A 14,567-nucleotide genomic window follows, 5' to 3' on the forward strand; every position below is an offset into this window, starting at 1 on the left:
GGTCTCTGGGAGCACTTGTCATTCTGGAGCCTCTGCAAGGGTCCTCTCAGGCCTGATTCTGTCCTGAGGGCACAGCCTCCCAGGATGGGCTTTAGTGTAAATCTGGCCTGTCTTGATATGGGTTCCCACCCATCTCTTTCTCCCTCACAACTGATTCTTTTGGGCCCCTCTTGTAATGCCCTCTCCAAATCAGACCCACTTCTCCTCCACCACTTGTAAGCCTCCATCCTTACCTCCTATTGCCTCTATCATGGTCCTTCTCTGAAGCCTCCCCTGACCCCAGGGGCTGGATAGGTAGATCACTCCTCTCCTCTGTGTTGCTACAGAGGGGAGTTGAGTGGACTGATAAACTGTGGGCAGAGCTGGCTTATGTAGGGCCTCCTAGACAATGAGAAGGAGCTTAACAGCAGAATCAGTTTTTCAATACAGAAAATGGAGAATAAAGTGGAGGGAGGGAGAGTAGAAGCCAGTGAGGAGGCCATGCAGTGCCCACTGTGGGGTGGTGGTTTGGAACAGGGTCCTGGTGCTGGTGGTAGGAGACTGAACAAAGGAGGATCTCACCCTCTCTGAGACCCCTCCTTCCCTCAGAATGTGCCCATGCTGAATCTTGCTCTTCTTCTCCTCCAGGATGAACAGGGGCACCTCACACCACACTCCCATTCCATGCTTCCAGAATGCCTTCTGGGATTGTTTTGATTTCACGCTGTACACCTCTTCTCAAAGAACAAGCTTGTGGAGAGCAGAGGCCAGGGGAACCCTCATTGTGACTCCAGTTTCAGCAGCTCCAGGTCACCTTGGGGAACTGAAGGTAAATTCCAACAGGGGCTCCCCACCTTCTGAAACAGGCTCCCCTCAGATGGACATGACCCCAGAGAGGAAGAGGACAGAGCACTTACTTTGAGTTGTCTTAAAGGCTAAGGTGGAAGCTCAGCAGAAGAGGAGGTGAGATGGTCAGGAGTCTGGAGGCTAGAATGAAGCTGGGGGACGGGGGTGGCCATAGTAGGGAGTAGGGTGAGACACTCCACCACCTCACAGGTTCCCTAGGGGCCAGGTAGGGCTAGGAATACCAACTTGGGAAGGCAGACCACTAGAGGTCCTGGAACCTGCACGTAATGGAAAGCTCGGCACTGCCCCTGGGAAATGAGTGTTTGCAAGGAGAAAGATGGAGTCCCCTGTGGCAGCCTTGGGCCCTGCCCATTCTGTCTTGGGGATCAGCTTCTGGAGGCCTCCGTCTCAGTCAGGCAGTGAGCAGCCAGAAGAAAGGAAGGAGCTCAGTACAAATATAAATACCTTTAATGAAAGCTGAATGCACCTTACAGAGCTTCGAGGACAGCCATCAGAGCTGGGGTGGCAGCAGGGGCACTGCTACTTGACCCCAATAGTTAGGCCAGAGGCCCCAGGAGGCAAACAAATGCCAGAGCAGCCGCCAGCAGCAGGGGAGCAGGGGCTGGGGTTAGGGCAGGAGCTGTCCCCCTCAGTGTCTCCTGGTTGGTCTCGGGGCCTGCACCACGCTCCCAGACGTGCACAGGGCTGCCACACAGAGTGTGCAAGTTATCTGGGTGCGGGGTCCGACGAGCTTCTTGCTGTAGTGACTCCCACACAGCAGCCGCCTCCTTCGGGCAACCTGACAGAACTTGAGAGGCGCAGATGTGGAAGTCATTCCAAGACCTGTTCATGGGATTAGGGGAGTTAGGTGGGACAAGGAGGCTTTGGAATGGGAAGAGGTTCAGGCACGGAGAGTAGAGAGGGTCAGGCTGCTGTCCTTGCACCTGCTCTTACCTGCAGATGTTCTCCAGCTCGCTTCCGTGACCCATGCCATCCCCCAAGCGGATGAGACACTTGGCGAAGCCCTGGTATATGTCACAGCGGCTTTGGCCCACGGCAGCTGCCTCCAGGGGAGATAAAAGGACTGGGGGTAGGGGTGGAAAATAATTGATAGGATGAACTGGCCCACCTCCCAACCCCCAGGGGCTTATTTACTCTGGCAAGCTCTGGGGACATGACTCAGCGTGAAAGAGGTACCCCAGGGAAATGAGGGGCACATCTGGGGATCACCTGCCTGGGCTCTGTTCTAGGTGGGACTGAACAGAGTCAATGTGGAGGAAGGCAGGGTAGTGTCCTCACATCCCAGGGGTCAGCTCTTCCTCTGAGCTTCTGGGGCTCCTGCAGCCCCATGTGGGGTAAAGATGATCCAAGTGAAGGAGCAAGGACAAGATAAAGGGGGACAGGGTCCAGGGCCACACTTCCCCTCCCTAGCACCATCCAGTCTCTCTGCAGTCTAGACAAACTTTGCTTGGCCTTCCCACCCCACCCAAAATAAGTATTTTCAGACAGGTAGGGCAGGATAGAGGGTGTCAGGATCCAGGCCAGATCCTAACAGAAGACCTCAGGGGACCCCAAAGCTGGTCTGAGTCTCGCCAAAGGCTATGTCTTCCCTTTATCAGAATGGGGGCTGTGAAATTTTGAGGTCCTTCCCCTACAACCAGGGCTCAGTACACACCCCTCCCTTTCAGTTCTAAAGACACGGGTACACATTATTCCCTCCATGGAGCCCTTGCACCTCCTTGCCACATTGGCTCCCAGTGCTCAGGAAGGTTGTGCCCCAGCTCCCCCACACCCTAAACCCAGCCTGATGAGAGGGTGTAAGGCCCAGGTCTAGTACACCTGTACTCACCGAGTGGTGGTAACAGCAGCAGCAGCAACAGCCCCACCGCTCGGGGCAGTCGCTGGCAGTGGTGACAGCAGCAGCAGAGCATCATCCCTGGCTGGGAGCCTAATGCCAGAACTAGCAGCTCTGCTTGGAGTACAGCCCTTCAGCCCAGCCTCCGGAAGGAGGGACTGTGATTGGATGGGAGCTGGGGGCGGGGCTTCAAAGCCAGCAGGCAGCCCCACCACCAGTAAGCAAATCAGTAGGCAAGTTGACAAAGAGGGGCCCTAGAGATAAGAGCCCAGGGGATCACTGCTGTGCTAAGCTGAGCCCAGGGCCCTTGGCCCAGGGATGGAGAGGGGAGATGTAGGAAGACCGATGAGGATGGGTGGCCAGGACCGTGGAGTGGGTTGGCCTTGACAGAGCTCCACAAAAGGAGGAGAGAGGCCAGGGAATAGAGAGCAGTTATCAAAGTCACTCCAAAGACACACCAAAAGCACACATATTCCATTTTATTCCAAAAGCATTTAATTGAATTCCTTAATGTTTTTCAAAAACAAAAAGATCCAAAACAGAGGTAAAAAGGAACATGGAAAATTCAACTCAAGTGGTGTCACAATCTCGGGGGGTCATGCTCCAGGCATGGCAGAACCCAAGAAGGCACAATACCCACCCTGGGCCCAGCCTAAACCTGCTGGCTACCAAACCTGTAGACCACAGCCAGTGCTCACCCCCTCAACCACCTCAGAGGCGCAGAGGTGGAAGCCTGAGCAGGTAAAGAGCAGACATGACCCTGCTTTGGCCTAGGCCTGTCTACTGGCCTTCAGTGCCACCCCACCCCACCCCAGGGCAAGGCAGGCTTAGCTAAGGGAGGCTGGGGGTCACAAGGCCATGCAACATGAGGCTGAGACGCCGGGCCACTTTGCCGAGTGAATTGTGTGGTTCGGCCTGCAGGAACTGGAAGAGCTTCTGGCGCACCTGGGCCATGACGGAGCCCATGTGGTCCCGAGTGATAGGGTCACTGTGGTCCAGATGCATCACAGCCTCTTCCAAGTAGCTGAGGACGGAGAAAAGGTACAGGCTACAGGTGGGCTCCAGCAGATGGGAGCGCCACCTGGTGGCACTGAGGCCGAGAGGAGAGGGACGCCTGACAAAGAAACCCTCCAGGCCCGAGATGGGTGGAGGCAAAGGGAACTGGTGGAGAGAATTAGGGAGGGAGTCAAGCTAGAGCTGGAGTCTCTGCTTTGAACTGTTCCCCCACCTCCACCTGAGCCCATCTCCTGGTCCATCTCCTGGTCCAAATGCGCCCACTCACCTTAGCTTGAGGTCAGTTCGAGTGCCAAGGTCAGAGGCCAGCTGCTGGATGAGGGAAAGGAGCACAGGCTGGGAGAGTGGGCAGGGTGGCTGCCCAAAAACCTGGCCCGGGTCCACAGTTTCACAAACGTACAGCACCAGGTTCAGGTCAGCAGCTGTCAGGGCCTGGGTAGAGATTAGCATTTAGTGTGTGGGCCTTGTCAGGAGACACCTGGGCCTTAGCTGGGCCTAATGCCTGGCATACCTGCTGGAAGGCCTGATTGAGGTGGCCCTGCTGCAGCAGCTGCAGGATATGGGCTTGCTGGGCTTGGCAATCGAGGTGGGTAGCAGGGACAGGTGTGCCAGCAGCTGAGCGCATGGCCTGCATGATGCTAGAGGTGACGGCGGCCTGCTGCTCCTTGAGTGCCACACTCACCTCACCCTTAACGATGCGCTGTACCTGTGCTAAAATGGACTCCTGCAGGCTGCAAAGGGAAAGGAGGGAGATGAAGTAGACAGGGAGTCCGGTGTGGCCCTTTCCAAACCTACCACCTTGCCCAGTACCCTACCCACACACCTGCCTACAGCCACATGCAGCTGGTGCTGCACCTCAGCCCGAACACTGCTGGACACAGTGGCTGCCATCTGCTCAGTGGCGCCCTGCAGTGTGCTGACCAGGCCCCGCAGCTGAGCTAATACAGGCTCCCTCGCCTCCTGCTCTCGCACCTTCCGGCTCTTCATGTGGCTCTCTAGCTGTTGCAAGTCTGAAAGTTGACCATGGGGGCCATGAGAGCGATGGGGAAGAAGAGGATAGCCCCTCCACCTTGGAGCATATGACTCCACTCACATTCCTGTGTGCCCAGTCGGAAACTATCATTGATCTGCTGGAACATGGCCTGGCAGCTCTTCTCAAAGGCAGGCAGCACCACACTCTGGAAGGCTTCACGGTAGGCGGCCTGCATGGGCCCCTGTAACGTGTCTGCAGCTGCTCGGGCGATGGCATCTGTCAGGTTCTGGGGGTAGAGGGAGGGGCCGGGCCAAGCCAAAAGCCTGAGCCCAAGCTGGCCTGACCAACCCCACCAACCACCAACCTCCTTCATCTTTGACCCTTTAGCACCTTGGACTTCAGCAGCTTGGAGATATTCTCTTTCATGCTACCCTCCACAGCTGTGAGCTTGGTGGCCACTGAGGTGTTCAGTTGACCTGCCACAGGCTCCAGACTCCGAGAGACACCTGGGACAGGGTGCGGAGGGAGAGATGGAGCCATGAGAAGCAGCTTGACAAGTAGGGGGCCCACTCCCACGCAGCCCATCCAGAAGTCTCCATGTAAAACTCACATGGAGGCACCGTCTTCTTGATCTCATCCCGTATGCTACGCTCTAGTCGCCCAGCCACAGCTGAAGACAGTGCCTGGGACAGCTGTTGTGTCAGCTGTTCCTGCAGCTGCCCACCCCGTTGCTGCCCCTCGGCCAGTGCCCGCTCCAGCCGCCGCTCTGTATTGTAGCTAAGGAACAGGCCTGGAGCAGGTCCCATTTCCCTTCTAGGTCTAAGAATGCTGCCGCTGCCCCTACCCCTCTGCCATGCCGGGTCACTGCCCACAAGGATACGCTCCTGTTCATGCCGAGACTCGAGGGCACGTTCCACATGGCCTGTGACGGTGCTCTGCAGGCCTTCGAGTTGGGTGCACAGACGCTGCAGCAGCTCTTCTTGGCTGTGCCGCAGCTCCGCCAGCTCTCTCTGCTGTTGCCAAATTAGTGCTGGCCAGTCCTCAGGGGGCTCTGCCACCTGCCAGTAGCACCAACAATCACATGCCTACCCCACCTGTCCACACACTGGACTAGGGAATGGCCCAGAGCTCCTCCCCACCCTGAGAGAGGAGTCCTAGAAGTAGAAAGGGTATTTGTTCACTCACCTGGTGCTCCGTGAGCCGGGATCCCACAGCTGAATCCCTGCCATAGGCGAGAAGCACCTCAGGCCAAGTCATGCAGACAGCCTAGGGACCACCCCTCTCCCTGGCCCCAGGACCTCTCCTACCCGTCATCCTTTTTGCCCTTCCTCTTGAGCTTGGGTGAGGTCCGAGGGGATCCCTTAGTCTTCCAGTCCTTGGCAGGCAGCCGTGGAGTGGGAACTTTGGTGCTAAAGCCCCCTGCAGCAGAGGCAAGGCTGGCCACCTCATCATCGTGGTCACTGTGAAAAGGGGAGAGAGAGGCCTAAGCGCCTACCACTTGCTGGCCCTCCCTTGTGAGAGAAAGGGTGTGGAGTGGCATCTACCTTTGTTCAGCGCTGGTGTCCTGGCTGTCATGTTGCTGCAGCAAGTGATAAGGTGGTCGGTGGAAGGCCAAGCTCTTATGCTTTTCCTGAAGGCCATTCCTGGGGCTGGGAGGACAGGCCGACTCAGAGGACTATCTGAAACTCTTACCCTCAGTATACTTTTCCCCTCCCAAGCTCCTCACCTTTCTGCGAGACTGCTGCAGGTCTCCCGAGTAATGTCTGGTGCTGTTGGCCAGACCTGACTGTCAGGGGCTGTGGCCTCCTGGGTCAAGGCTGCCTCCAGAAGGGAAGGGGTACTATGCCGATCCCCATCTCCCGGGCCTCCATCCAGGCTAAGCTGGGGGCCAAGCTCAGGCCCTGGACGGGGCCGTGGGGACAGCAGATGTAGTGCAGACGCAGCTGAGGCCATACTGTTTGGCTCAAGGTCCTCAGGAGCAGAGGAACCAAAGCCACGGGACAGGGCCTCAGATGCGATCTCAGGGATGTCCTGGGACAGGGCAGTGGAAGCCGAGGAGATAACATCGGGAGAGCGGGTACGGCTGGGGGAAGCCTGGGGTAGCCCCAAGGGCTCTACTTCCTGCAGCTCCAGGGAGAGTGCAGAGGCAGCAGTAGGTACCTGAAGTGGGCCAAAATGGGGACTTAGATGGAAGGAAATAGGGGTGGGGGAAACACAGAGACGAGGCACTGGTGTTTGCAGTGATGTGGGAAAGGGGGATGCAGTAAAAGACAGCCACAGCTCAGGAGGAGAGGAGGTGGGAATGGATAAGCTGAGGAGCTGCCCTGCAGGGAATATAGAAGGCTGAGATGACCTCAAGGGAAATATGGGCCACTTGAGGCAGAACAGGATAAGCAGACAGGGTGCTATGAGGAGAGGACTGCTCTGACCTTTCTGATGTTATACACCTGCTAACCTGCATTTCACACTCACGCACCTGTCCAGGCCCTTTGGGAGTCAATTTGTCAGCTGGACCTGGGAGCAGGCTGGGCAGGAGGCTGCGTGGGCTTGCCTGCAGGCTGCTGCCGCCGCTGCTGCTCATTGTCAGACTGCCATCCAGCTGCAGCTTGGGACTCAAGGTCAGCTCCTCAGGTGGCCTGATGGCAGGAAGGCTGAGGCATAAGCAACCAGAGCTTGGCATCAGCTGGCACCAGCCCTCGCCATCCCCCAACTCTGACCCTCACTTCACCTGGGCAAGGAGGGGTCCACAGCTGAGGTACTGCTCATGGCAGATACAGCTGTAAGAGAGGAGCTGCTGCTGCTGCTGCTGCTGCTACTGCTGCTGTTACTAGGGGATGAAGCAATCTGGGGAGATGCAGAGAGTAAGAGCTGTGGCCTATGGGTAGGGATTCCCAGGTCCCCTTGCCCTAAGCCCTAAGCCCCAAGCCCCAGCCCCAGCACACCTGTTGTAAAGAGGTGCTAGGTGTCATGAAGGCGTCAGGTGTCATCAGCTTGGGCTTGGTCTCACTGCTCAGACTAAGGAAGTCGGCGGGTGCAGGTAGCTCCACAATGCGTCGGAGATCAGGCTGGGAGCCGTGAGTAGCTGAACTTAGGCCCTCAGAGCCCAGTTCAGGCCGAGATTCTCCAAATGCTGTGGGAAAATCTGCCACTTTAATCAGACCTCAGACCCTGGCCAGTTTAACCTGCTTCACTCTCACCCCTTACTCACCAAAATCCTCACGGGCAGTGTGGGTGGGGAGCGGGGCCACCACATCAGGGTTCAGCTGTGGCTGGAAGCGGATCTGCACATCTTGCAATGCCCTTTAGGAAGAGAATAGGAGAGGGCTCAAAGGGGCCAGAGTCAGTAGGGTGAGGAGGGGCACAGACAGGGCACACTCACTTCGTATGCACACAGAAGAGCTTGATGAGCACACCGGCTGCAGACTCCATGGCACCAGCTCCGTGGGTCCCATCTGCAAGGACAGTGTGGACAACTAAACCCCTGGCCCTCTGTGCCTTGGCATTCCCTACATCCCAACATATATCCCAACCCCGAGCAGCTCACCAGCCCCAAGGCTGTCATTCTCTTCCTCAGCAGGCAGCACCTCCGTGTGCCGCAGCCGGCAGCGACTCACCACCTGGATACCAAAACTCAGTACAGGGTGGGTGAGCAGGAACTCAGAGATGGAACTGAAGCAGGCACGGCCTTCTTCCTGGTTCTGCAGCAGCTCCATCACGTAAAGGACCTGCAAAGGCAGCGCATTCACAGCTGAGCTCAGGCTGTGGATGTGCCACATATCCCTACTTGCCCCAATGATACCAACTCTGCCCGAGGTGTCCCCATTGCAGTCTACCTTCCGTTGTACATCGCTGAGAATCAGGTATTCTGCTGAGAGGTCCAAGCAAACTTTGAGGCTAGGGGGCACACTCACTGAGCTGAAGATATCTGGGGAGAAACTGGGAGGCCACAAGGCAGGATAAGTGAGCCTGAGAGTGGAAAGAACTCACATCCCCAACCCTGCTACCCCTGTCCAGCTCCCCAGCTTGTGCTTACCGAATGGTCTGCAGGCAGGTCCAAGACACTGTGCACCACATCTTCAACTCCTGATTCTGGTCAGCACCAGTAATGAGAAATCTCCAGAAAGGGACCCTGCAAAGCAATAAGACACTGAGTGACTGGCTGGGAGCCCAAGGTCTAGTGCACCACCCGCTTGCCTGCCCACTCACTCACTCAGGGTCCTGTTTCTTGTGGTTGTCACAAAATAGGAGGCAGGAGAGTGGCCGCCCATCATGAGGCTTTAACTCATGCAGACATCTGCAAGCAGGCAGATGAGGGACCTGAGTAGGTGATCTAGTCCCCTACCCGGGGGTTCCTGGTCCCTCAGCTCCTGCCTTACCTTGGCTCGTCCTGCCCCTCAATGTAGATCTGCCAGAACTTGACAAAGCCATCATGGCTTGCTGTAGCCAGGACAGTCCCATCAGGTGAGAGGGCCCCTTCACTCAGGTACTGGGAAGAACCCAAAGAGCCTTGCTTTACCAGCTGACTAGAGGTGGGAGCAAGCCCATCTCAGATGAGAATGACAGTGAGCTGGCCTGACCCACAGTGGATCTGCACGTTTGTGTGAAAGACTGAATAATTGGGAGGGGGGGTCATAAAGAAGACTAGACCCATGGGGTGCACATTAGGCATGAGCTCCCCAGTAAAGGTTACTTTGTGATCCGCGTCCCCATGGGCAGAATGCCAGTAAAGCTATCTGAGCAGCTACGGGTATGAGGAATAGATGAGGGACATAAGAAAAGGGGAAGAGAAGGGAGGCAGTCAGCTGCAGGCTTACTGTGCTGTGGCCTTTTACCATGATGAAGCCCTGCTTGATTTGGCTGACATCCACGGGCCAGGTGCTGTGGTTGGAACGGAGCATGTCCAGGTTCCACACCTCAGCCTGGAGGGTACAGAGAAGTGAGTGTTCAGTCCATGCCCACACCATGGCTGCTCTATCCCCCCACCTCTCCCTATGCCCAGCCTCCTCACCCGGTCCTCATGCAACAGGGCCACCATTGGGCTGCCCTCTTCACAGCAGTCTTCACTCTCCTCGGGAATGAAGGGGCACCAGATGATCCTACGGAAGTGGTTCAGTGGCGTACCCTCTGGCTGCCGGATATGGACTAAAATCTCTTCTCTAAGTGGGGTGTTAAGGATTAGACAAGTGGATGATGAGTGCGTCTGGGATCCCCAGCTCTGTCCACCTTTTTTCAGCCCCCCATTCCATCCCAAGGAAAGGATACTGAATTTTGCCATTGACCAGAGCCAAGTGCCACACGAACAGGTTTCCTGCCTCATCTAGGCAGGCCAACTGTGGCGAGTTGACGTGTGCGAAGGCCAGGTCAGCCACACTGCCTGTGAAGCCCTTGAGCAGGGTCCGCTCCGAAGTGCTGACACTGATCACCCGCACCATCGCTGAGCCATTGTTGGCAGCTGGAATCAGGACAGTGGTTGGCCATAAGTGAGTGTCTAGGCCCAGGCAGCAGCAGAGAAGCTCTGCCCTTGCCCACCTCAGTGTTACCACCAATCTCAAGCTCGGTTTTTCCACTTGGCTCCCCAAGGCCTGGCAGAGACAAGACTTCCATTGTATCTCTAACATCTGAGTGGGCTGAGTGGCCTTACACTGAATCTGCATCTCTGGAGCTTCTGGCAGAACACTTCCCTCCTCTCCCTTGACCCAACTCACCCCGAATGGCATAGGCCAAGAAGGAGTTGGACACAGCAATCAGGTTGCCATAGTAGTATTTCTGCTCCCAATCATACTTGGCGACAGGCTGGATTTTCACCTGAGAACCAAGGGTGAGGAAGGTCGTAGAAGCTGAGGGCTGGGGCAGCCTTCCCAGAGCTTAGGTGCACCCCAGCATCCCTGGGGACAGTAGAGGCCATATGTGCAAGTCCAGCCACCCAATCACAACTCCTGGGGCCAGATTCCCAGAGACTTGGTAGCCAACTCTGGCTTCCTAAGACTGGGGCACACTACCTGCCTGTTAAGGGGGTCCCCATAGGAACTAGCAGCATGGGAGTGGAAAGGAAGAGACTGTGTGCCCCATCCACCATACATGCCACAACATCCTAGTACCTTGTTGCTCCCCCGTGCCTTGCTCGAGATGCTGGAGTCACTGCTGGCCACAATCTCCACCTCCTTGGCCAAAATCCCAATGCAGGTAGAGCTGTCATCTCCTGAGAGGCAGCTGCGGGGAGGGGTGCACAAGCTTGACCCTTGTTTACCCAGAGTCTCAATAGTCAGGGTTGGAATGTGGAGAGGATACAGTTACCATGGGGAAGGTGTCCAAACCCAGGTACACAGCTCTGGGTCCACTGGTCCCCAGACTGGTAGCTCACCTCCCTCCTTGGGAATGCTAAACCAGGCACCTAAACTTTAGATCCAGGCCAAGCCCTTGAGGTTGTCCTCACCCCTCATCCTAGGGCAAGCTCAATGTGGTTAAGTGCTCCATCCCAGGACATCTAGTGTGGGAGCAGCAGAGGCTGCTAGCCCTTCTCTCACCCCATCTCATGCCTTCAGCTAACAGACACTCCAAAGATGCCATCACCACCACTATCATCTCCCAGGTACTCACATGACCTGCTTCTCCTGCAGGTTAATGGATGGCTTGGATCGGAGACCAGGCTTGTTTGCTGAAGTACCATCCCCTGAGCAGAGGGGGTCTGGGACCAAGAGCCCATTGAGGTCACCATTGTAGGTGTTAGATGGCCGCTGGCTCTCTGCATTGGGGCCTGAGGACAGGTAGGACCACTATCATGAGGTTGTTCCACCCGCCTACTGACCTCTCCTCCTGCAGAGCCTCCCTCCAGAGCCATAAGGTACTCTAGGAACACTCAACTGAGACATGTCTATGGGAAGGCAGGCCCTTTGTTCATCTCTCATTCCATAACACTTAAGGTGAACCCAATGTATACCAGGACTAAGGATAAGCATGAGGCTCTTCTACCTGGGAGCGGGGTGCAAGCCATCAAGAATCCTCTAAGGCCAATTACTACTCAGGCCCGAGTGAGTCAACACAGAAGGACTACGTGTACGTGAGGGAGGGCATGGGAAGGGTCAGGACAGATTTCATAGAAGAGTTGCCATCAGAGCCAGTGTAGCTAGAAAACACAAACATGGGAAGGATGAAGGGAAAACAAGGCTCCAGAGGTCTCAGGTATGAGGGTGAGGTGCTTAGATTCTCCCTGTGGCGATGAAAGACACAAGAGTTTTTAAAGGGAAGGTGACATGGTCAGCACTGGCCAAAGGGCTCATTGCTCTAAGGCAGTATGCAGAATAGTTGAGAATCTGGGTGAGAGACACCAGGGCCTAGACCAAGGTAGTGGCAGGGGTTGGAAAAGAAAGGATGGGCTCCTAAGGCAGGGAAGGGGAGTGGTAAGATGTGGACGTACGGAAGAAAGGAGCCTGCCCACAGAGAAATGGCTCAGAAGAAGCTTCCTTGGGCAGGTAAACAAAGGATGAATGAACATGAAGAGCTGGACAAAGAAGAGAGAAACGATGGGGTAGTGTGTTGAGTCAGGAAAGACAGCATTTTAGTTGTTTGCCATTCATTGAGTTTCAACCACCCTCCTAGACTTGGACACCACTCCAAAACTCCCAGGTGGCAAGGAGACTAGGGTCCCACATTCTGGATCACATCAAGTTTCTAGGGACAAAAAAGTCTGGGGTCTGACATGGTCCTCCAGTGAGAGGAGACAAGCCAGAGCTCCTTGGCAAACAGGAGAATCAAGTATCAATCAATAAACAAGGCGTTCAGAAAAGAAGTCTCCAGGCCACTTCAATTGGATCAGAGCCACCTTAGCTGCTCAGGGGTTAGCTGACCACTCTCCCTCCCAGGAAGGCTATCATGAGGACAAACAAACTGCACAAGGTTGGCCATGCCATGCTCTACCAAACCTTTGTGGAGTCTAGTCTCCCTAGCAGCTGATGAGCAAGAAAGGCCCAAGCCAAACTCTTGAGTAAAGGGAGCACACTCCAGGACTGGTGCAAAGGGCTCAGTGGTTCCAGGCAGCAGATGGATTTTCTCAGGAAATAGGCGGTAGTTAACCCCACCCAGAGTGAGCACCAGTGCCTGCTGCAGTAGCAGCCAGTTTGGGCCTCCCAGCAGGTTTAAGAACAGGGTCTCAGGGCCCTGGCTGGTTTGGCTCAGTGGATAGAGCGTCGGCCTGTGGACTGAAGGGTCCTTGGTTCAATTCCTGTAAAGGGCACATGCCCAGGTTGCGGGCTCAATCCCCAGTAGGGGGTGTGCAGGAGGCAGCTGATAATGATTCTCTCTCATCTTTGATGTTTCTCTCTCTCCCTCTCCCTTCCTCTCTGAAATCAATTAAAAAAAAAAAAAGAACAGGGTCTGAGGAAACACCAGTTCTCAGCTCTGGACACTGCACACCTAAACCACCATCAACAGCTGGTCTTTCAACCACTACAACTTCACAGTTCGCTGAACTGCCAGGAAACTTTGGTACCTTCACACATGCTATTTCCTTTTTGTGAATGCCTTCCTGACACTAAACTGTTCATATTATAAAACCTAAACATTGTCTCCTTTCTCAGACCTGTTCTCAGGCACTCTCCAGTCCCCACCCCACCCACCCTATACCCATCAAAAACCCCAAACACTCCTCTCTTTCAATGTCAACAGCATTATAGGCCCCCGAGGGCAGGAGCAGCTCTCAAGTAGCACTGCAAGCCCAAATAAAGTTTAAAAGAAAAGAAATAAACCAGGGCTGGCAGATGTTTGTAGCCTAATTCAATCAGAGCCATGCAGTCTGTGATTTGCCTTAATCCCAGAAAGGACACAGAATTGGGAGTGGCCACTTTTCTCCAGAAAAGTTTCAGAAAGCATGCCTAAAGTATATATTTTAGAGGGAAGGGCGAGTTGCAGAGGGGATCCACAGCTCCTCAGCACAGCGCCTAGGTCTAGACACAACTCCACGTACAGGGCACGGACTAGGCCTCAGAACTAAAGCAAGCGGGTTGGGAACTTAGATCAGTACCCACTAGAGACCTCAGGGCCCGGAAACAACAAGGGGGCTCTGCGGGTTAAAAGACGGAGCCTCACCTTCAGCCGAGACGCTGAAGGACGAGGCAAAAAGGCCCGGCACTGGGGTGGGGTGGGGTGGGGTGGGGAGGGATCGCACCGGGGGTCTGCGCCCTTCTGGGAACATGCTTAGGGGTTTACCGCTCTAACCATCGTCTGCCCTCACCAGCCCGGAGGGTGCCATGCCGGTCCGGAGGGGCCTGCCGGCCCTAAGGGCGAACCTGGCTCGAGCCGCCCCTCTGCCCCTCGGCGAGGGCCCACCCCCGCTGTCCTGGCTCACCTCCCGCGGGCCGGTCCAGCTTGAGAATGTCCCGTAGGTGCTGCGTGGCGTCCTCTATGTCGATGCTCGCGCAGGAGGCCATAGGCCCAGCCACAAGCGCCCTGAACGCGCCGCGTTCGTTTCGCTGCCGCCACGCACCAGTCGAACACAGTCGCGCAGGGACCAGACACGGCACGCAGGTCACTACAATGTGTCCACCCGCACAAACAGCGACCCGCACCAAGCCCCTGAGCCCCGCCAATCCCACCAACCGCCTCCACTTCCGGCCCGCCGAGCCTCGGCTCCGGGAATCTGCTCGGACTGGAGAAGAAAGGTTCCGGGCCGAGAGCGGACGCCTCACTCCTGAAGCCGTCTCCCTCCGCTATCCCACCTCAGTGCCAGCGGGGCCGGTGCGTTTCGCAGGGTTGAGGCAGAAGCAAGCCCGGTCCATGCCCACTCCCAAGGCATGGACTCAAGATGGGCCTAGGACCCGGTCAATTCCGCCACTCAGGCTGTAGTCAGACCTCTCCAAGAACAAGCTGAATTAGCAGGAGTCTCGCTTTCCTCTTTAGGAAATGAGG

The 14,567-nt window shown here is 56.0% G+C and overlaps 2 protein-coding genes across 4 annotated transcripts; both read right to left on the reverse strand.

The window, feature by feature from the left end:
* Positions 1 to 1,202: 1,202 nt before the first annotated feature.
* NRN1L (neuritin 1 like) lies at positions 1,203 to 2,785 on the reverse strand. The gene is made up of 3 exons (XM_079799710.1): positions 2,675 to 2,785; positions 1,780 to 1,909; positions 1,203 to 1,668 (listed from the first exon to the last, which is right to left on the reverse strand). Exons 1-3 carry the CDS (start codon positions 2,757 to 2,759, stop codon positions 1,383 to 1,385), a joined length of 501 nt encoding a protein of 166 aa, XP_079655836.1. The 5' UTR covers positions 2,760 to 2,785; the 3' UTR covers positions 1,203 to 1,382.
* Positions 2,786 to 3,236: 451 nt separating this feature from the next.
* On the reverse strand, positions 3,237 to 14,272 carry EDC4 (enhancer of mRNA decapping 4). 3 transcript variants are annotated; one of them, XM_079799668.1, is made up of 29 exons: positions 14,008 to 14,272; positions 11,265 to 11,421; positions 10,766 to 10,877; positions 10,373 to 10,472; positions 9,930 to 10,119; positions 9,676 to 9,823; positions 9,482 to 9,586; positions 9,044 to 9,153; positions 8,878 to 8,961; positions 8,701 to 8,796; positions 8,501 to 8,603; positions 8,212 to 8,392; positions 8,047 to 8,119; positions 7,876 to 7,967; positions 7,610 to 7,797; positions 7,396 to 7,511; positions 7,144 to 7,303; positions 6,394 to 6,827; positions 6,212 to 6,316; positions 5,975 to 6,127; positions 5,853 to 5,889; positions 5,548 to 5,725; positions 5,278 to 5,433; positions 5,058 to 5,173; positions 4,788 to 4,953; positions 4,518 to 4,704; positions 4,206 to 4,425; positions 3,963 to 4,126; positions 3,238 to 3,704 (listed from the first exon to the last, which is right to left on the reverse strand). In XM_079799668.1, exons 1-29 carry the CDS (start codon positions 14,087 to 14,089, stop codon positions 3,512 to 3,514), a joined length of 4,206 nt encoding a protein of 1,401 aa, XP_079655794.1. In that variant the 5' UTR covers positions 14,090 to 14,272; the 3' UTR covers positions 3,238 to 3,511. The 3 variants fall into 3 exon arrangements, with proteins under 3 accessions (XP_079655792.1, XP_079655794.1, XP_079655793.1); XM_079799667.1 differs by having other exon boundaries at positions 7,144 to 7,318; XM_079799666.1 differs by having other exon boundaries at positions 3,237 to 3,704; positions 5,278 to 5,725.
* Positions 14,273 to 14,567: the final 295 nt, after the last annotated feature.

The sequence above is a fragment of the Cnephaeus nilssonii genome (assembly GCF_951640355.1).
Source record: "Cnephaeus nilssonii genome assembly, chromosome: 20".
Classification (NCBI taxonomy): domain Eukaryota; kingdom Metazoa; phylum Chordata; class Mammalia; order Chiroptera; family Vespertilionidae; genus Cnephaeus; species Cnephaeus nilssonii.

Coding starts and splice junctions, on each gene's coding strand:
- NRN1L (XM_079799710.1), bottom strand. CDS start 2,759: ATGATGCTCTGCTGCTGCTGTCACCACTGCCAGCGACTGCCCCGAGCG. Junction 1,910..2,674: donor GCTGCTGTTACCACCACTCG/GTGAGTACAGGT, acceptor CCCTACCCCCAG/TCCTTTTATCTCCCCTGGAG. Junction 1,669..1,779: donor GAGCTGGAGAACATCTGCAG/GTAAGAGCAGGT, acceptor TCCCATGAACAG/GTCTTGGAATGACTTCCACA.
- EDC4 (XM_079799666.1), bottom strand. CDS start 14,089: ATGGCCTCCTGCGCGAGCATCGACATAGAGGACGCCACGCAGCACCTA. Junction 7,968..8,046: donor CTCTTCTGTGTGCATACGAA/GTGAGTGTGCCC, acceptor CTCTTCCTAAAG/GGCATTGCAAGATGTGCAGA. Junction 5,890..5,974: donor AAGGGCAAAAAGGATGACGG/GTAGGAGAGGTC, acceptor CGCCTATGGCAG/GGATTCAGCTGTGGGATCCC.